The sequence below is a fragment of the Hoplias malabaricus genome, chromosome 1 (assembly GCF_029633855.1).
Source record: "Hoplias malabaricus isolate fHopMal1 chromosome 1, fHopMal1.hap1, whole genome shotgun sequence".
Taxonomy (NCBI): Eukaryota; Metazoa; Chordata; class Actinopteri; order Characiformes; family Erythrinidae; genus Hoplias; species Hoplias malabaricus.
This window is the reverse complement of record NC_089800.1, coordinates 51,943,305-51,964,963: the sequence shown is the minus strand read 5'-3', so window position 1 is coordinate 51,964,963 and position 21,659 is coordinate 51,943,305. Positions and strand designations below refer to the sequence as shown.

The following is a 21,659-nucleotide window of genomic DNA, read 5'->3' as shown; positions in this document are numbered from 1 at the left end:
GTGTGGGTTTCCTCCGGGTGACTGTCTGTGAGGAGTGTGGTGTGTTCTCCCTGTGTCTGTGTGGGTTTCCTCCGGGTGACTGTCTGTGAGGAGTGTGGTGTGTTCTCCCTGTTTCTGTGTGGGTTTCCTCCGAGTGACTTTCTGTGAGGAGTGTGGTGTGTTCTCTCTGTGTCTGCGTGGGTTTCCTCCGGGTGCTCTGGAAACCAGAGCTCAAAAACACACGTTAGTAGGTGGATTGGAGACTCAAAAGTGTCCGTAGGTGTGAGTGTGTGAGTGAATGTTTGAGTGTGTGTGTGTGTTTGTCGCCCTGTGAAGGAATGGCACCCACTCCAGGGTGTGATCCTATCTTGCGCACAGTGATTCCAGGTAGGCTCCAGACCCACCACGACCCTGAATTTGATAAGGTTTACAGATAATGAATGAATGAATGAATGAATGAGGAGTACAAATTATAGTTGTAATATAAGTTTTAAAGTGTTTTGTTGTAGCATATAACTGTAATGTATGCTCTTGCTCTTTTGTCACTTTATGGTAATTGTTGTGTCATATTAAATATGACAATTTTCATTTTATTCATCAAAAAATAACCTAAAAATGAAGTGGTTTGAAATTTTTAAGTGAAAAAAAAAAACAGCCTGCAGAAGCAGGTGATGGATTTGTTCTCTTCTTGTGGATAACACTGTACCCAAAAGTATGTATGAGTTTTGTTTAGATGATTTAAAGATTAAATATTTATTTTTCACATTTATTTTCTCTCCAGACACAAAAACACATCCTGTTTACACTTGCTTTAGAGCAACATTAGGTAAGATTTGTTATTGTTTGCTAATTCTCTTTTACAGCACTGCCCTGAAATCAAGAGGAAGTGGGAGGGATTGGGGGTGGTTTCCTACCCTCCTCCAAAAGCTCAGGGTTGCAACAACAAAGGCTCTATTCTCCCTGTTACAGCTCAGTGGATCCTGAAGCTGTAATTTTACAGAAAATCACTGCCTAGTGTGGCTTTAAATGTGGACCATCTCCGAAAGTGAACTGCGTCTTGGGGGTGTTTACATACGGCTTTTTGTGTAAGGCTCCTGTCCCTGCCTTTGTGGCTCTGACAGAGTGCACCTTTAGAGAAGACGGTCCATGAAGCGTCATGGTAAAGAGGTGAGAGGGTGAGCGCTGGGCCGAGCAGGTGTCTGTAAAGCTTTGGCCGTGTAGTTTATGTTAAAAATAGCTTCATTAAGCCACTAATGTTTGAACAAATGAATAGAGTCACGAGTCCTGATTAATGCGGAAATTTAATTAGCTGAGGAATCTGGACAAACTTGGCTCTAATTAACGATATTTCATTTGAACAAACTCTATATCGGGGTCCGGACGTGGGGCGCGTTAATGAGGACTGTCAAGAGACGGGAAAAATGGACTCATGAATCACTCCATTTCTCTGGGAGCAAAAGGAAAGGCTCTTTCATGAATGTAGTAAAAACCAGATTTGATTTACACAGACTTGCTCTGTTACAGAGGCTCTTCTCTGATTTTAGTTCCGTCTGGATTGGCCGAGTCTTTGGGAAAACCACAAGTGCTACTCACACCCAATTTCTACCGACGTAGACTTGGTTCCATTCCTGTTCTTGCCTCTAATTTGAAACCAACATCAACAAACAGCTTCTGAAACCTAAAAGCGTTCCCAGCAAGAACCAAAGAATAGTAGGTTCTTCAGCAGAAACTGTGATGCGTCCCTGTGCACGCAGAGGTAAAGACGCTCCAGACTAAGCTCAGAGACAAAAGAGTTCTGGTAAGTGGAGCTGGACGGGTCATTCGCTGTAGAACACCAAGGTTCAATTCCCAAACAGAGTGAGTTCAATAACTGAAGTCCAGGGCTATCAGGTGATTTTAGTCCCTTCTGGAGACACACCTCTCTGTAAAGGGCCATGAATTATTTTGACCCTGAATTTAGAACACAAATATAGTACCACTAATACATAATAGTGTAATTATATATTGAAAATTAAATCATAATATTACAATATAAAATTACTATAAATGTAAATGTAAAAAAAAAAAGAAAAACAATTAGTTTTACTTTGTTCACAGTCTTCACACAAAGTTTACACTGTGACTCTTTCTAGAGATGATGGTGTAGCCCAGTGAATGGGGCAAAGCACACTAGCACCCCCTTGTGGAACAGCCCTACACATGAGTGAGTATGTGACAAAACAGTGCCTTTGTGGTGCAATTCCTAACCGTACGAAAGTTAAGGTCTTTGCTGTTTTCAGTTGTTTAGGACCTCCCTTCTCTCTTACCCCCCACATGCCCACCCCCTCTGTTCTTATGATATTCTGCCTTTCCCCTGAACAATAACTCAAACCTACTTTGATTTCAGTTCTGGTGGACAGCCTCCCAGGGGCCCAAGCTTCTGAATATGCAAATCACTGGCTTTGCATAAATAACACTTAAGATAATTAACATATGCTGAGGTGTTGACATTGACAAATCTATACAAGCCCTCACACAAAAGCTCGATTCTGCAGAGATTGCAAAAAAACACACACACACAGAGAGAGAGAGAGAGAGACAGACAGAGAGAAAGACAGAGTCAAAGAGAAAGACAGAGAGATAGAGAGAGAGAGAGAGAGAGACAGAGAGAGAAAGACAGAGACAAAGAGAAAGACAGAGATAGAGAGACATAGAGAGAGAGAGAGAGAGAGAGACAAAGAGAAAGACAGAGAGAGAGACAGAGAGAGAGAGAGAAAGACAGACAGAGAGAGACATTATAACAGTACACAACTTAATTTCCATTCATCACAGATCCAGATCCACAAAACAGAGAGAGAAACTCATCAAGAGAAACAACACAGACAAACACACACACGACAGGTGAAAGCCAAACAAGAATGAGCTGCAATTCATTTCCCTGTTATTAAATTAATTTGCCTAATACACATAGTTTATAAAGGACATGATGTGTCTCTCTTCCTCTTCTCTATGTAATAACATTATAAATGTACATTAAAGCCCTCTCCTCTGTAGCCCTTACACCAGACTCATCTGATAATCCATACAAAATGATCACAGTATCGGTAATTAGCCTGTAATAAAGTCTCAGTAACAACAAACACACCATGAGTCTAACGCAGTAATCACACTCCCAACACTGACACGAGGACAACACCATGAGGACCGCAGACAACGACCCCGAGCCGACCCTCGGCATCACGTCTGAGGGGTGAGAGACATAGATAAACAAACAACAACAACAACAATGACAACGACAACCGCAACTACATCCCAAACAGTCAACAGCCAAGAGCCAGCGCACCAGAGCATCATGGGAGTCATCACACAACCACGCTGCTTTTGCACATGGGAGGTCATCACTTCGTACACACGCTGCACAGAATCAATTATTCATCAATAATTCAATCAAACCTATAGCTTGTGTGAATAAATTAAGCCAGGGTCCGCGGCACTCACCCAATCACCGCAAACGCCGGCAGCTCCTGGAGGTCAAAGGGGAAATCGAGCCGGAATCGAGTCTTGAAGAGAGCAGTTATGGTCTCTAGAAGAACAAGCCAGTGACACACACACACACATACACACAGGTGAACACCTCCTCTACAGAGACACACTCCTGTCCTACTGCATCATCAACTGCTTATTTACTGAATTTAAAACAAAGTTTAAAATTTACACGCAGAAGGGACGGCAAATAGAATTTTAATATTTTATATTTGTTTCCAAAACAATAAACTCACAAAATGCATAGAAACAAAAAAAGTATGTAATATGTACTGAATTATCACATTTCTCAGTTCTATCTTCTAAACCCCTTATTCCCTGTAAAGCTGTAAAAAATAATTAGGATTCAGAATGAAGCTCTAAAATTCATATCTAGTTTGGCGTGATACAGAATATATAATAAATAACAGAACCTATGATAACAAAATATATTATAAATATTAAAACAGAGAATGAAATTCCTAAGAATTAATAACTAGAAAAATACCAACAACATTCAGAATAATGCTCTAAACCCAGAATGATGTAATAATAGATTAAATTAATATAATAATATATAATATATCATTTATAAATAAATAATAATGAAATATCCACATTATGTTCTTAATTAGGAAAATATCTAGAAACTTCTAATAAAACATAATTTAATAATAAAATTTAATTATAATATTGTTCTAATGTTTAACAATTAACAGGTAAATAGAAAATGTCAAGAATGGCTTCCATCACACACACACACACACACACACACACACACACACACGCACACACACACACACACACACACACACACACACACACACACACACACACACACCTACCTTCATCTCGGTTCCACACAGCCAGCACTCTGAAGATGAAGGCACTGAAAGTAGCAGCAAAAAATCCCCTCCAGTAGTTTCTTACAGCAAAGAACGTAGAGGTGACCTCGATACTGAAGAGAACACCTTTACACACACACACACACACACACGCACACACACACACGCACACACACACACAAGTAAATAATTACCCTGCATTATACACAGTGTGATTCTTAAACAGAAAAATGACCCACTGATAGACATCAGAGAGAATGGTGAATAGTGTTTGATGGACCTCGGCTTTAAACGCTTGTCAATTTCCTGTGTGTGTGTGTGTGTGTGTGTGTGTGTGTGTGTGTGTGTGTGTAAAGTCTGAGACTGTGGACCATGCCCTGGAGCTTCTCTGAATATGCTCTGAGAAAATGTTTTTAAATTAAAACTCATCTAAAACAAAAATGAACTATTTGATGCCAAAATATGATCCATAAACAAATATAAACATAAATAAACTAAACAATAAACACAGGGACTGTGCTGAAATGTAGTGGAGGGGGGGCTCACCTCCAATGGGGGCAGCAAAGCAGCAGCCGACACCGACAGCACACGCAGCTGCCAGCATCTCTATGTTCCGAGACTCGTTCTGTTAAACACACACACACACACACACACACACACACACTTAATGACACTGTCTATCAGTGGTAACACTTCCTGTGAATCCTGTATTCATGAAGCAGAAATGCATTATAAAATACGTATTCATAGAGTCACATGGAGGTAACTCTTTCCTGTTGCGAGCTGTAGGTTTGAGGCTACTCTGGAGCATCTGTGCCGTCTAATGCTGCGTATTACTAATACTTTGAGGCACAACAACAACATGTTAATTTCATGAAAAAACAGAGGAGGTGACATTAGCTGGTGAAACTATTTTGTTTTGATTTGTTATTTGCTTGAAACCGTTTTAGAGAAAATCGCTTGTGCTCGAGTGTCTCTCGACACGGTCTTAACACAACCCCAGGCACAACAAGCTACTTCCCCACTTCAGCCAGGCATTAAAGGAGTGCTCTATTTCCCACAACAGGATTCTGACTGAACATCAGCCCCCTCCCCCACCAACACACACACGTTTCCCATTTACTAATTAATTAATATCCCTTAAAAATCATTGTAGTGTGATAATTAAATGTGAATCTGAGAGCTGACACAATCCTTACACACAACTAAAACACATTACTGATTTCTATAATTATACATTTGTATTACAATTAAATAAATATTAACTTTATTCTAATCACAGAGATAATTGTACTGTTATTACTGCTACTGTAAATATTGCATGATTACTATTCATTATAATTAAAATACATCAGGACTATTATTATTATTATTATTACTATTATTACAGAAATGATCACCGTCCTAATACTGTCTTTAATAAAGTTATGTCACAATTCTCCAACACCGATAAAACTCACCTGATTTACTATTACCATTGTTATTATTAATGTTCACTGATGAGAAAACATTAACAATGACATCACTGAGTTTACGTCAATGCCGTTCTGACGCTGGGGTTTTAAATCAGAATAAAAAGAGTTCATGTGATCGGCTACTGCCCAGAACTATTCACGTATTCAGTCTAAACCCGTGTCTTTTTTTATTGCACTGCTTTGGGCTGAATTAGATATCTGCCACGTCCATGTGATTATGCTGCCGTCTTATTCCTTATCTGTGTGTGTGTGTGTGTGTGTGTGTGCTATGTTCAAAAATATACAGCCGTTCATGTCAAGTTTCATAATGTATTATAGCCTCGGTTTAGAAAAGCAGTGTAAATGTTAAAAGGCGTAATAAAAAGGTCCTGTTTTACAACCTTCTTAAGAATCTACAGGGTGTCACAGTGCATCTTTTAGCCCGACTTTATGACATCACCTCCTCTTGTTTTTTTGAAGCATGAGACATGTACAACAACCCATTTCATTTATAGATTGCCTTTTTGAAGATCAATTATAAGGGGCTATGTATGCCACACAATGGTTTATGAACACATTTCTAAAAACTTATGAATACAAGATTACCTCTGATATTTAGTTACTACTGTTTAATAAACACAGCAAAACACACTACATCATGCGGAAACTACTCACATATTCAAGACAACCCACCCCCAACACACACACACACACACACACCTGTGTCTTTATTTACTTCAGGATCCCGACTAAACAAATTAAAGAAACAGAGAGAGACGTAAAAGCACATTTAATGAAGATGAACAGAAAACACTTCTCACACACACAGTTCTCTATTGTTCTTAAAATGTGGGCATTGAAGCCATTTGTCAATGTGAATGCTGTTCTTTGTGTGGTTTTCCAGTTTAAAACTACATTTACAACAGTCACACACACACAAACACACACACACACACACACACTCTTCAGCAGGCCCTGGGCTAATAAACCCACTCACAAAGTCATGCACATACATGTTGTGTTTACACACAAAGACAACATAAAGAGAGCAAGAGTCATAACGATGATGGTGCCTTGGAGCCTTAGAGATAACACTGTGCTCAGTGACTGTTCGGACTGAAATCATACCGAACCAAATATGGCCTCTGTCTTTTGCACCGACGCTGAAATATGATCAGACATCGTTCACAGACACTACTCCGAACAGGTGGCCTCTCATGAGGATATTCAGCAAGAGGCAGGTGGAGACGCACGCTTATTCCATGAGCATTTTTCCAAGAGGGTGCAATAAGGGAGGAAGCAGAAGTGCACTTATCAGCACACGTCGAACACGAGCCCTTTCAAACTCAGAGTGAAACATAAAAAAATAAAAAACTCTGAGGCCCATCTAACAGCCAAATCCTTTTGATCGCAGGAGCAGGAAAGAGCCTTGAACTTCTTCGGCTGGAGAAGTCTTTGCTTTAGTGTTTAATGAGGAGACTTTGGTAGTGAAGAAATGCATGTAACAGCGTTATATAATCAGAGTATGAACAAAATACAACAATATTCCATTACAGCTCGGAGAAAAAGGCAGTGATCTGAGAACAAAGGACACTCACTTGTGTCTGTGACTGGCTCAGAAGGTCCTCCATTTTAGAAAGCTGCTATTATATAAACGGTACATATGAGACTTTGGAAACGAGTGGAGTGTGTTCATGTTCCGTGTTTTATTTTTCTGATTACATCCCAATAATGGACACAGCTCTCAAACCCCACCTGTCTCGTTTGTCTCCAGTTAATTACATAGTTATGTTTATGGGTCACAGACGTAGGGCTGTGCCAAATCATATCGTTCGTGATAATATTGTGATTATTTTTAATAATAATTATTCCTCGTTCTGACTTGTTTACTTAACGACGCCATGCAGTTACCTGTAATACGGCATACATTCTTTACACGGCACAGTACAGTAACACAACTGATCTGTTTCACCTCCTCGAGCAGAAGCACGTGGCTGAGGACGAGGAAAATCAAAAACAGTGAGAAGAGTTCAGCAGCCAATCAGCTCTAACCCCAGCAGATACCCTCCACTGACTCAGCCCCGACACTGTGTTTGTTTCGTTATTTACTTTGTGTACAATTCTTTACGTTTGCTGTTTATATTCACACCGTACATTTTCTGCACTTTGGCTGTGGTACATTTATATTCTACATTTTTTTATATAAAATCTTACATTTGTAGTAAAATAAAACTGTTTTTATAAAAATAATATTATCAATATATAGCAAATAGATCTCATTTAATATCATTAATATTAATAGAATATTTATTTTGCAGCAATAATCTGTTATTTTAGGGCTGTATCGCCCACCTCTGCACAGAAGTGTCATGTGGGTGGTAACAGTAATAAAAGTCTTACAGGTGTTTCTGTAGTTATCCAAACTTACATAGGTTTCTGCAGTTTTTGTAAAAGTCTTTTCAAAGTTTAAATGATCCTCATAAAATTCATACGTAGGTTTCTGCAGCTGTAATTAAAGTCTCTTACTGGTTTATGTAGCAGTTACAGGTGTCTTCAGTAGGTTTATGGAGTTATACATTTATTATGTAGATTTGTAGTTATAATTAAATTATATTAAATATAACTATTTTTAATATATTTATCAAAAAATATCTAATGTAGGTTTATGCTCATTATATTATAAAGGTCTTTGGAAGATTTATGCAGTTATTACTGAAGCCTTATGTAAGTTTATATGTTTATCTCAAAAGTCTTATGTCGGTTGATGTACTTATTAATAACGTCTTGTGTGGGCTTATTATTACTTATTTTATTTCTAGTACCATTTTAATAACTGTCCTTTTTAATTACTCTGTTTTATTGTCTTTTATTTTGTCTTAAATATGTTTTAAATGAATTGCTTTTAATCATTTTTATTTTATTTTTATTATATATTCTGTTTTAATTCTATTTTATAATTTTTAATTGTTTTTATTTTCTTTTACTTTTTAAATTCTACTTTAATCTTTCTGTATCACGCTGTAAAGCACTTTGAATTGCCATTGTGTACAAAAGGTGCTCTATAAATAAACTTGCCTTGCTTATTATCATAAAGATTGAGGCCTATATTTCCGTTGATGGCATAAAATTTTACTGTAAAATCTTATGCAGGTTCATGCACTTATCATTAAAGTATTGTGTAGGTTTTTGTAGTTGTCACAAAAGTCTGATGTACAGTGTTTTAGCTGCCTTTATGTAGGTTTATGTAGTTATAAAAATCTTGCATAAATATTTTGTAGTTGGCATAAAATCTTGTGTAAATTTATGTAGTGGTCAGAAAAGTCTAACATAAATGTGTGTACTTCATATAAATGTTAGCTAATTTTTTATAGTTATGTTAAATACCACAGCAGCACAAAGAGAAACACAACATAATCAGATTACAGTAAAGAAATCCTTTAGATTACTGATTTAACAGATAATCTGTAATATATCTGTAACCCTAACGATGCAGCTTAGAAAGAGGGTGCATTATGGGAGACGTAGTTTTGCAGGGTCACGCCACCTTACCTTAATAATAATCAGGTTGGGATCCTCAGAGAGCAGAGGAAGAAAATGAGTAGTGAGTATGTGGACATGTATACACACATACACACACACATACACACATATACACACACACACCTGTTTCCACCAAATAAATTGTATCTAAAAAATATTCCTTGCATCCTCACATACTCTAATATTTGTGTCTGTTTCAATGTGAATTTACTGATATATTTTTATTGACAGAAATCTGCATTAAGTGTTGTGTCTAAAATAAAACAGCATTGATTTGGGAGTCCATCCCTGTGAAAAAACAAAGTGCTTAAACTCTCTGCTGTTCAACGCCCATAAACATCAAAAACCTATAAAAGCTGTAAAACAGTAACAGCTGCGGTCACAACCAACTCACATCACCTCACACAGCTTTTTTATGGAGTATACACTCAGACAGCGCTTGTTTTCAAATGCAAATAAAACCGGGGCCAATGTTTAACAGAAATATGAATACAAATAAGAAACCATCAATTTATTAATAAACCTCATTGTCCATTTTGATTAAATGACCCAGGAACCCTTTCTTGATGTTGATTGCACAGCTGTGAGTGGCATACGTTGGCAAAAGTAAAATGATTTACTTTGCATTCTGTGTTTTTTTGGCAGCTCTATTAGTAAACACTGGGAAATCAGGAGAAATGTCTCTGAGCCACAACCATCTGTCATTGGAGCTCCACACGCTTGGAGGAGAACACTAACTCCCAGCTCCTGTAGTAGTTCACAGAGGCAATGTGAGAGAATGCAGCAGAACTGACGTTTAGTGTTCTCCTCCACGTGTGTTGAGCTGTGTAAAGACAAGCCTTAATCTCTCTAGACTGCAGGGTCAATACTTAATAAGCTTCAGGCTGAAGAATTCGCGGATTCTCTGATTCCAAAGCATTCCGATGCTTTTCCGAAGAGAAATATGCGGAAAGTTATTGGAAGCCTAGAGAGTCGCAAACTCAAAGCACTGAGTGGCGACAGAGCAGAGGAAAAGTGATTTGACTGCAACACTGCAGAGGAAAAGTATTAGCATTCCACACCACACTGTGTGTAGGCTTGTGTGTGTGTGTGTGTGTGTGTGTGTGTGCTTGAGAGAGAGAGAGAGAGAGAGAGGATGGAAGATACTGTATGAATGGAACAACTGACAGAATAGAGATGGAAAAGCAAATCATAGAATAATAGAAAGATGGAGAGAGTATGAAAGAATAAAGAAAGGAACACAAACGCAGGACAATGGAAAAAAAGAAGACAAGCAAAAGAAAAGAGAAAGAGGAGAGAAGGGGCATGAGGATGGAGGATACAGTAAGAATGGCATCAGAAAGAGATGGAGAAGTGAGTCACAGGATTAAAGAGTGAGAGAGAGAGGCAGAGAGCACAAATAAAAAAAGAAAAGAAGAAAAAGGACTGAAACATGGAGAAGGCAAAATAAAGGAAAAAAGTAAGAGAAGAAATAAAGGAAAAAGATGGAGAAAGAAGGGATATAAATAGAACAGATAGAGATAAAGAAAGAGAGGAGGAAATAGGAGGCAGAAAAGAGAGTAAGAGAAATAGAAACAGAACAGCGAAAGAAACAAAGTGAAGGATGGAAATAAGAAAAGACTCAAAAATAAAAGGTGAGAGGAAAGAAAAGAAAAACAGAGAAAAAAAGCAAGAGAGAAGAGTGGCACAGAGAAAGAAGGGACTGAGGGCATCCCTTTCGTGTTCATCGTTCCTTCTCTTCCCTTCACACACTCAGTGAATACACTCTACATGGACAAATGTGTTCGGACACCTGCTCCTCTCACACTTCTCCTGAAACGAAGGGGTCAACACCGACGTCACACCCCTCTCTACAGCAGCAGCACACTCCGCTCTTCTGGGAACACTTTACACTAGATACTGCAACATTGCTGTGAGGATCTGATGGCATTCTGACATAAGCATCAGTGCTTGTCTTTATAAACACATTTCACAGCAGGTGGTGTAAATATTAATAGAAATAAAAGTATTAATTACCTCATAAATTCCTCCGAAGAGAGACATGAACTTACTCAGCAGTGCAGCACACAAACTGGCAATGTGCACAAACGGACCCTGGGGGTTAAACACACACACACATAAACACGTTACATAAAACTTTATTTAATAACATACACAGAGAGGCCATTTTATTAGAACACACTTACAGTAGAGCTACAAAGAGGTGTTTCTGATGAAGTGGCCAGTGAGTGTCAGTAGAGGGGGGTGTTTCTGATAAAGTGGCCAGTGAGTGTCAGTAGAGGGGGGTGTTTCTGATAAAGTGGCCAGTGAGTGTCAGTAGAGGGGGGTGTTTCTGATAAAGTGGCCAGTGAGTGTCAGTAGAGGGGGTGTTTCTGATAAAGTGGCCAGTGAGTGTCAGTAGAGGGGGGTGTTTCTGATAAAGTGGCCAGTGAGTGTCAGTAGAGGGGGGTGTTTCTGATAAAGTGGCCAGTGAGTGTCAGTAGAGGGGGGTGTTTCTGATAAAGTGGCCAGTGTGTGTCAGTAGAGGGGGGTGTTTCTGATAAAGTGGCCAGTGAGTGTCAGTAGAGGGGGGTGTTTCTGATAAAGTGGCCAGTGAGTGTCAGTAGAGGGGGGGTGTTTCTGATAAAGTGGCCAGTGAGTGTCAGTAGAGGGGGGGTGGTTCTGATAAAGTGGCCAGTGAGTGTCAGTAGAGGGGGGTGTTTCTGATAAAGTGGCCAGTGAGTGTCAGTAGAGGGGGGTGTTTCTGATAAAGTGGCCAGTGAGTGTCAGTAGAGGGGGGGTGTTTCTGATAAAGTGGCCAGTGAGTGTCAGTAGAAGGGGGGTGTTTCTGATAAAGTGGCCAGTGAGTGTCAGTAGAGGGGGTGTTTCTGATAAAGTGGCCAGTGAGTGTCAGTAGAAGGGGGGTGTTTCTGATAAAGTGGCCAGTGAGTGTCAGTAGAGGGGGGTGTTTCTGATAAAGTGGCCAGTGAGTGTCAGTAGAGGGGGGTGTTTCTGATAAAGTGGCCAGTGAGTGTCAGTAGAGGGGGGTGTTTCTGATAAAGTGGCCAGTGAGTGTCAGTAGAGGGGGGTGTTTCTGATAAAGTGGCCAGTGAGTGTCAGTAGAGGGGGGTGTTTCTGATAAAGTGGCCAGTGAGTGTCAGTAGAGGGGGGTGTTTCTGATAAAGTGGCCAGTGAGTGTCAAAGCTCCCCCAGTTCTGTCACCCGTTACCTACAGATAAGTTGTTTTAAACAAGAGGCTTTGTTTGGACTGGGAGCAGTTTATAGAAGCTGAAAGTTTGAGCTAAAGAGGAGAGAGACGGATTGACACACTCTCTACAGGTTTCTCTGAGCTTGTAAAGCCACTGTTCTTTTGTGTAATAAATAAAAACTTTATTTGCAACTCAAGACGTTACTGCGGAAAGTCTTCTTCATCTTCAACACACATTTGGCAGTGTGTGTTTGTATATATGTGTGTGTTTGTGTGACAAATATAGTACTTATAGTTATATATATGTAAACAGTGAATATGTACATATGGCTTACATGTAACTATGAAAAATATTACAGACTGTAAACATGAAAACAATTCAGAGAGAGAGAGAGAGAGGAGAGAAAGAGAGAGAGAGAGAGAGGAGAGAAAGAGAGAGAGAGAGAGGGGTGATGTATTATTGATTACAGAAAGAAAAAATTTCACTCTGGTACATTTCTGATAGAGGCCTGAAGCAGAGGGAACACTTCACAGCTTTCTTTAATCTCTCTCTGTCACACACACACACACACACACACACACACACACACACACACAATGTGTGAGAGAAAGGAGCTTCATGCATAAATGCAGGAGGTTGTACAGTATGAGGGTCTGTAATTCTGTAGTAATGCTGTGTGTGTGTGTGTGTGAGAGTGTGTGTGTGTGTGTGTGTGTGTACTATCCATTAAACTGCAGCACAGTATAAAGTTTAGTCATGCCACTTTTCTTTCAGCTGACTTGGAAAACTCATGTGACTACAGAGCTCCATTTCTCCAGAGAATGCTGTTCCACTGCTCCACAGCCCAACACAAAGCAGCTCTATGCCCCTCAGGTTTGTAAGGGGTCCCACATTCTCCTCTTATGTCCACTTATTTCGACTCTGACTCCCCTTTTTGGAGAGAACTGTATATTTTCCCAGCATTTTGCTGTACTTGTGGGGACTTATTATACACTCTTCAGGATTGTGTCCTCACAATGATAGTAAAACTTGTGATACGTGTACAAGTGAGGACTCATTTTGCTCCTCAATGATAATGTTAAGGTTTAGCTCTAGGTTTAGATAAATTATTATTATTATCTAACTGAAAGTACAATGAATCTAGGTTGTGTGTGTGTGTGTGTGTGTGTGTTTACCTCTTTGCCCAGAGGCATCCCACTGCCCAAGGCACAGGTGAGGCCGATAACTTTGGCCACAAAGGTTTTTAAAGTGAGATACTCCTTTAGCACCACTCCCCTCAGAATGGTCTTCATCTCAGGAATACCAGAACCTGAGAGAGAGAGAGAGATAGAGAGAGAGAGAGAGAGAGAGACACAGAGAGAGAGAGAGAGAGAGAGAGAGAGAGAGAGACAGAGAGAGAGAGAGAGAGAGAGAGAGAGAGAGAGAGAGAGAGACAGAGACAGAGACAGAGACAGAGACAGAGAGAGAGAGAGAGAGAGAGAGAGAGAGAGAGACAGAGACAGAGAGAGGACAGAGAGACAGTGAGAGAGAGAGAGAGAGAGAGAGAGAAACGCACTGGAGCTCAACACCCTGGAAGGAGCAATCTGAATGTCCAACTCTCAATGTACTCAACTAAAAACTGACAAAAATGGATATACACCTTTGTCATTGGACAGTGATGATAAACAACATGCAGCTTAGGACTCAAACGTGTTGCAGAAAGAACTGAAAAAATCCTGAGTCAAATTTAATACAAGAAAAAAAAGCAGAGTGTCTGTGTGTGTGTGTGTGTGTGTTGTAAATCTTACCGGCAGCCTGAGGTGCTACAATGTGTGTGAAACCTGCTGAGAAGCTGATGAGGACCACTGGGTAGGTGACCCAGGCCAAAAACTGCAGCACCACATTACTCTCCAAACCTCCGTACATCCACTTCTGGGCTGGAGAGAGAAAAACAGATATACGGAGAGAGCCGGAGATTAAGAATGAGAGAAACTGTCTGCGACGGAAGGTCAACAGCATTAGAGGATGCTTTTAAAACACACAGAGAGAAAGAAACTGCTTCTCAGGAGTTGCTGAACGAGAGTGCGATGGGTACTGAGATCTTTGAGGCTGTTTAAAACACATCTGACAAGTCTTGCCCTTGTGTTTTATGCACAAACCCGGGGTGGGAACTTCTTTTAAAGGTTCTGTGCATGGCACAGTGCCAAATGTGCCTCTCTTCCTCAGGCATAGGCAGTTTAAGAAAGAGCATGTGGGAGTATGACTACAGTAGACTGCCTTTTGGTGTACACAGAGCCCCTCGATGGCCTCCAACATTGTTTTTTCATCATTATTTTAAGTAGACCATACCTCTTTCCCTCACACACACACACACACACACCTTGAAGACATAGTGCGATGCAGAAGTCCATCACCCAGCTGACCAGGGCCATGACGAGGCCCAGGAGAATAAGGAAGATCCAGTCCTCCCCAACTCGAGAGATCAGGAACTTCTGGCAGTGAACAGTGCAGACTGCAGGGAAAATACAAACAACTACATTACCCACAATGCACTGAGATCAAAGTTTTCTAAAACACAAAAATACCTACCAGTACAGCTAAAATACTACATTACCCATGAAGCACTTCTGGAACACTAAACTATGTTAGTGGCTTAAAAAGGTGAAAGCAGTTAATTTCTCCAATAACTCTTCCTCATGTTATGACACTGCCTTTATACTGACACCTAGTGGCCTGGGTGAGATTCTGCACTAAAATTAGTTTAAATAAAGAGACCTATTTGTGAGACACCTGCTTACTAAAGCATAAACCTGTTTATTCACCAATTAAACAGGTTTATATTTATTTATTAATTTTTATATTTTGAATTACAGTTTATAGGAAAACATACAAACAATAAATAGCCACCTTCATAAATATTTGGTTACAAAATTTAGGTTGTAAAAATGACATGTATGACATAATGTTAATACATATAATGATTTAATTAAAATTTAAAATGAGGCAGCACCCACAACTTATCAGGGCTAATTAGCCATATTTCAGCAATGTGATTTAGCATGATGCTAACCAGAAAGGCAGGCACAATACACAGCAGGTTTTTTTTGTATGTCTAGATGTTATTTTGGAAATGTACTCACAATTAAAACATTGCTCTGGAGGTGAAATAGATCTCAATTTCCAGTAAGCCACAGTTAGCTTAGCTTAGCTTAGCTTAATAAAAGAACTGGAGGGAGTCCTAATATTTTATGGAGAACTGTGTTCTAAAATCAGAGTTTAATGTCAGTGTTAGCATGCTTCCATTACTTATTTTGCTGGCTGGCAACATCTGTAGTAAATTCATTTATTCTGGGTTTTTAGGAAGGGTAGCTAATGCGGCTATGTGTAAACAACCCTGTTCCTGTTCTGTGCTGTGTACATTTTCCAACTAGAGAAGAATAAAGGCCAATTTATACTTCTGCATGGGACCTAGGCACTGTGGATAACCCCAGAAATGTAACTATGTATCTTAATGATGCAGAACAGAACGAATGTCATTAGTCTGCAGTCGGACGAACACAGATTAAGTTAAAACGAGGATGTCCAGAAATATGAACTCCAATAATTAAACCTTGTTTTGAGGAACATGATTGGCTTTGTATTTGTATCTTTCCTGGCACTGCATGTGAACTACACACTGTTCAAAATAGTGCCCTACTCCCTACACAGTGCACTTACTACGCAACTACATTTTGCACTGTGCACAAAAGTTACATTGTCTGCAAGTAAGTGTAGTATTAAACTTGCTGATACAGGTCCAGCTCAGGATCAGTTCAGTGTGTAACAGTGTTAGCTAGCATGTAGCAACATTCTTATTTCAGCTCCTTAAAAACCAGAAGCCAAATGACCAGTAACAGTCAGGGGTAGAAACACTACACGAGAAGTTTTATCACATTTAAATCAGTATATATTTCCTGTGGTATTTTCAAAATACCAGTCCTTATTCACAGAGAAATCTATCTTAGATTAGAAGTACTTCTCTAGTAGTGAGATGGGCTTCTACACTGTGACAACATTAGATTGGTGAATGAACAATGAGCAAATAAATAACAATTTACAAAATAAAAGTCTCAGACATGTTCCAGTTAATAAACCAGGCTTTAGGAAATATAGCAGAGGGTGTTTGAGTGCATTTTCTGTAACACACACACACACACACACACACACACACACACACACTCATCCTGAGGCTAATGTTAAATAAATAATATGCTAATGTTAAATAAATAAGAGAGAACATAAATAAATAAAAGCTGTAGGTAGCAGCGTGTGGTTCCTATTACAGCATCATTGGCCCCTTTCTCCCGCAGCTATGCTAACTGTAGGGGAGGTGGGGCGAGGATGTGGAAATTAGCGACAGTTAGCGTTGGGAGCTAATGAAGCAGCAGCATGTTTCCCTCACTCCAGCAATGCGCTCAATTACATCAGCAGCAGGAACACGAACACACACACACACATACACACACACTGAAAACAACAGGTTATACACACACCCACACAAAAATCATTTTAATACCCAATGATATGAAAGACACAGTTCTATGTTACAGAAACTAACTCTAATCCTAAGGTCACCATGCTCAATGTCAAGTGTTGGCAAGAGGGGTATAACTGGCAACCCGGTCTCACACTTACTAGTGATATAGTCACATATAGAGGAAACTGCAATTCATGACATAGTCACATATTTTCGACATTTTATGCGAAAATATCACAATCATAAGTGAATAGGTAATTACCAAACAAACACTATGCGACAGTAACACGAAAACTCTTCCTCATTACAGGCGTCCTCTCAGGCGTCATTACTCCTAACATAGAAAAAGGGATAATGCGAATTACATAACATTAATAAGGTTCTTATTCCAACAAAAGCATAAAGTATTTTATTACACTATTTCTCCTGAGCAATGCTTATTATTGGTGTCCTACTTTAGCTTTAACTCTAACGAGAACATATCTTTCACTTAACGTTATTTAGACTAATTTTCAAAAGGTTCATACAGAAAAGGACATTTCTCTAGCTATTATTTGCTTCGATATTTTAGCAAATAATGAATTAGTAACGTTATATTTTCTGTAAATAAAAAAAAAGATGGTATTAACGGATGGTAATGACGCCTTAATCAGGAAGAGTGTTTCTATGGTAATTACCCATTCACTTATGATTGTGATATCGTTGTATAAAATGTTGAAAATATGCAACCAAGTCACGAATTGGAGTCTCCTATATATGTGACTATATCACGAGTAACTGTGAGTTGCAACTGGGGTCTCAGTTCTTGTTGGGGTAGAGGGATGGGGGCATCATGGCCTTTCATATTGAGATTTAGAGACACACTCCAAACAGAAGGTTATGATGCCTCATGAATCAATGGCGAGACAAAGTATTTTCTCCTTTAAACTCTATGTTCATCAGTGTATTATCTGAGTTTAATGTAGTTTCAGTGAATTATGGCCCTTTACGTCAGAACAAGCAGAAATCAGCACGAGTAGCAGATGATGTCTCATTAGTCAGCTGTAAATCTGCAGTTCCTCCTTAAAGAGTGAAGCAGTTACATTCTAGTGCCTGATCCTACTGTAATAATTAAGGTGGACTTAGAAGGTCCAAACATAAATCTGCAGAATCAGAATCTGAATTCAGCTCCATATTCCAGAAGAGTGAGAAGAGGGGGGTAACATCTGAGTGTGGAACCCTTCTGAAGGTGAAATGCAGCAGCCCCTCTGATATCACTGCAGACTGGTGCAGAGCTGCTATAGAGCGACGTTAGTCGCTGGGGAATGAAGCGCTGCTCTTTTTTAATTGTGTTCAGAAGACGCATCAGAGTCTTGAAGGGTCATCCCGTATCGTAGGGGGGAGATTTTGTCCACTACATCCTGTAACTTAGCTCCAAGGGGCACGAGGACACCCAAATGAGGGTTAGGGGCAGGAAGTAAGAAATGGGATTCACCCAAATTCTCTAAAATTATAGTTCACTTCTGAATAAATGTACAATGTTGAGGTGCTGAAATCTTGAATCCTCTGAGTGAAATCTAAACCAGGATGTGTGGAGTGTGGAGTTAAAGATAAAACAAGATCGTGTAGCAGTTTTACACATTCTTCCATGTGACTTTTGTTCTCACACCTCCTTCTATCTTCCGCCTACCAGCAAGCTGTGCGCCCAGGATCCCTTCTGTCACCTGCTGTGTGTGTGTGTGTGTGTGTGTGTTTTTCTACCGTTCCCAATAAAAATCCTGGCAGCCTGAAAACATAAATTCATAAACAACCAAAGTCACGAACGTATTCACAGTCACAGTATTCATTCTGTAGGAAAGGCATAATATTCCAGACGAAAAGATAAAAAACCTTAAGACGAACATGGAAAAGGCCACAGCGCCCCCCTTACTTTTAATAAAATTACAGCATATAATGTGAAATATTATGTAAATTATTCACTCATTGTCTGTAACCCTTATCCAGTTCAGGGTCGCGGTGGGTCCAGAGCCTACCCAGAATCACTGGGCGCAAGGCAAGAACACACCCTGTAGTTGATGCCAGTCACACACACACACATACAGACACTTTTGTATCTCCAATCCACCTACCAACGTGTGCTTTTGGAGCATGGGAGGAAACCAGAGCACCCGGAGGAAACTCACACAGACACAGAGAGAACACAGCACACTCCTCACAGACAGTCACCCGGAGGAAACCCACACAGACACAGGGAGAACACAGCACACTCCTCACAGACAGTCACCCGGAGGAAACCCACGCAGACACAGGGAGAACACAGCACACTCCTCACAGACAGTCACCCGGAGGAAACCGACACAGACACAGGGAGAACACACCACACTCCTCACAGACAGTCACCCGGAGGAAACCGACACAGACACAGGGAGAACACAGCACACTCCTCACAGACAGTCACTCGGAGGAAACCCACACAGACACAGGGAGAACACAGCACACTCCTCACAGACAGTCACCCGGAGGAAACCCACGCAGACACAGAGAGAACACACCACACTCCTCACAGACAGTCACCCGGAGGAAACCCACGCAGACACAGGGAGAACACAGCACACTCCTCACAGACAGTCACTCGGAGGAAACCGACACAGACACAGAGAGAACACACCACACTCCTCACAGACAGTCACCCGGAGGAAACCCACACAGACACAGGGAGAACACACCACACTCCTCACAGACAGTCATCCGGAGGAAACCCACACAGACACAGGGAGAACACAGCACACTCCTCACAGACAGTCACTCGGAGGAAACCGACACAGACACAGGGAGAACACACCACACTCCTCACAGACAGTCATCCGGAGGAAACCCACACAGACACAGGGAGAACACAGCACACTCCTCACAGACAGTCACTCGGAGGAAACCGACACAGACACAGGGAGAACACACCACACTCCTCACAGACAGTCACCCGGAGGAAACCCACGCAGACACAGAGAGAACACACCACACTCCTCACAGACAGTCACCCGGAGGAAACCCACGCAGACACAGGGAGAACACAGCACACTCCTCACAGACAGTCACCCGGAGGAAACCCACACAGACACAGGGAGAACACACCACACTCCTCACAGTCACCCGGAGGAAACCCACACAGACACAGGGAGAACACACCACACTCCTCACAGTCACCCGGAGGAAACCCACACAGACACAGGGAGAACACACCACATTAAAATTCAAATTGTGATATTTTTGTTGTTAGAAATGTATATTTAATAATAGTAACAATGTTTTTTAATATTACAAATGTATTTACATTTACAAAATCACTGAACTGCATTAAAACAGATAAAAAACAAAATATTTCATGTTTATTTTCCTACAACTACATCAGAGATTGTGAAACAATATCAGAATTGTGCAGAGATTTTAAAATATTTAGTTAATAAACAATATATTAATTCCCATGTGTGTACATGATGCACTCCTGTGATTCATCTACAGCTAAACTCTGGGAGTGTTTTCTCTTTTTTCTTTTCCAGCTCTAATCTCAGTCCAGAAAAACAACAGCACCAGATGCATTCAGTCGCCACGGCAACGCAGCCACAGCCAGGTTAGATGATGGATGAATGGACGGAGACTGGCTTTTTTTTTTTTTAATTTTTGCACACGCAAAGTTGTTGAAATGGGAACTCAACGTTAATAGAATTTAGACGCGCTCACACACACACACACACTGTTGCTGAATAAATAAATAAATAATCTCAATTATGTTGTAGAATGAGCTTCACAACTCTGGGCTCTCTCATTCATCCATTAACATCTAATGAGAAAAGAGAGTGGGCATTAGACTGGCAATCATAACACACACACACACACACACACACACACACACACACACATCTAAGCTCTTATGACAGGCAGAACATGAAATTCCCTGTTTATGCAAATGTAATGGAGAGTTCATGGAAATGTGGAAGAGATTGTGCACACTTGCTTGTGTGTGCGTGTGTGTGTTCTAATGTTGGAGTGTTTAAACATTAAGACATCACGCAAAATCCAAGAACTCCAGCAGCACTGCTGTGTCTGATCCACTCGCAGCAGCGCAACACACACTAACACGTCAGTGTCACTGCAGCGCTGAGAATGATCCACCACCACATCACACCTGCTCTGTGGGGGTCCTGAGTGAAAGGGGGCTAACAAAGTATGCAGAGCAACAGATGGACTACAGACTGTAAATATAGAACTACAAAGTGCTCCTGTGTGGACAGTGGAGCTGAGAGTGGACAATGAGCGTTGAAACAAGATAGGTGTTCCTAATCCAGTGATCGTTCAGTGCTGAGTGCATCACTGGGGAGCAGTCGCACAAAAGTATATTAACACAAATTAATTAAATTTGATTAATTAATACAGGAAAATAAATGTCACCAAACTTTTGAACAGTAATGTATCCATGAATGGTGCAATTATCCAGGTTGGTGCTCATTTACGTGCCACACTAAAGCGCAATGCAGGGTTCTGTTCTGCTGACACACACACACACACACACACACAGCACTGCCCCCCCTTCCCCACCACTGCTGGCTGGGTTTTGTACTTAATGAAGACATTAATAATATGGGCTACTACTACGGTCTTGGGATATCACACACACACACAC

At 40.4% G+C, this 21,659-nt stretch overlaps 1 protein-coding gene across 2 annotated transcripts in view; it reads right to left on the bottom strand.

Moving 5' to 3' along the window:
• clcn2c (chloride channel 2c) overlaps window positions 1–21,659 on the bottom strand; it is an 85,484-nt gene that overhangs the window by 25,712 nt on the left and 38,113 nt on the right. For both annotated transcript variants that reach the window (XM_066666520.1, XM_066666530.1), the window contains 7 exons: window positions 14,867–14,998; window positions 14,295–14,423; window positions 13,683–13,816; window positions 11,336–11,413; window positions 4,872–4,950; window positions 4,326–4,451; window positions 3,457–3,541 (listed from right to left, as the gene is read on the bottom strand). In XM_066666520.1, coding sequence (XP_066522617.1) covers window positions 3,457–3,541; window positions 4,326–4,451; window positions 4,872–4,950; window positions 11,336–11,413; window positions 13,683–13,816; window positions 14,295–14,423; window positions 14,867–14,998 — 763 coding nt within the window. The remainder of the gene's footprint in view (window positions 1–3,456; window positions 3,542–4,325; window positions 4,452–4,871; window positions 4,951–11,335; window positions 11,414–13,682; window positions 13,817–14,294; window positions 14,424–14,866; window positions 14,999–21,659) is intronic.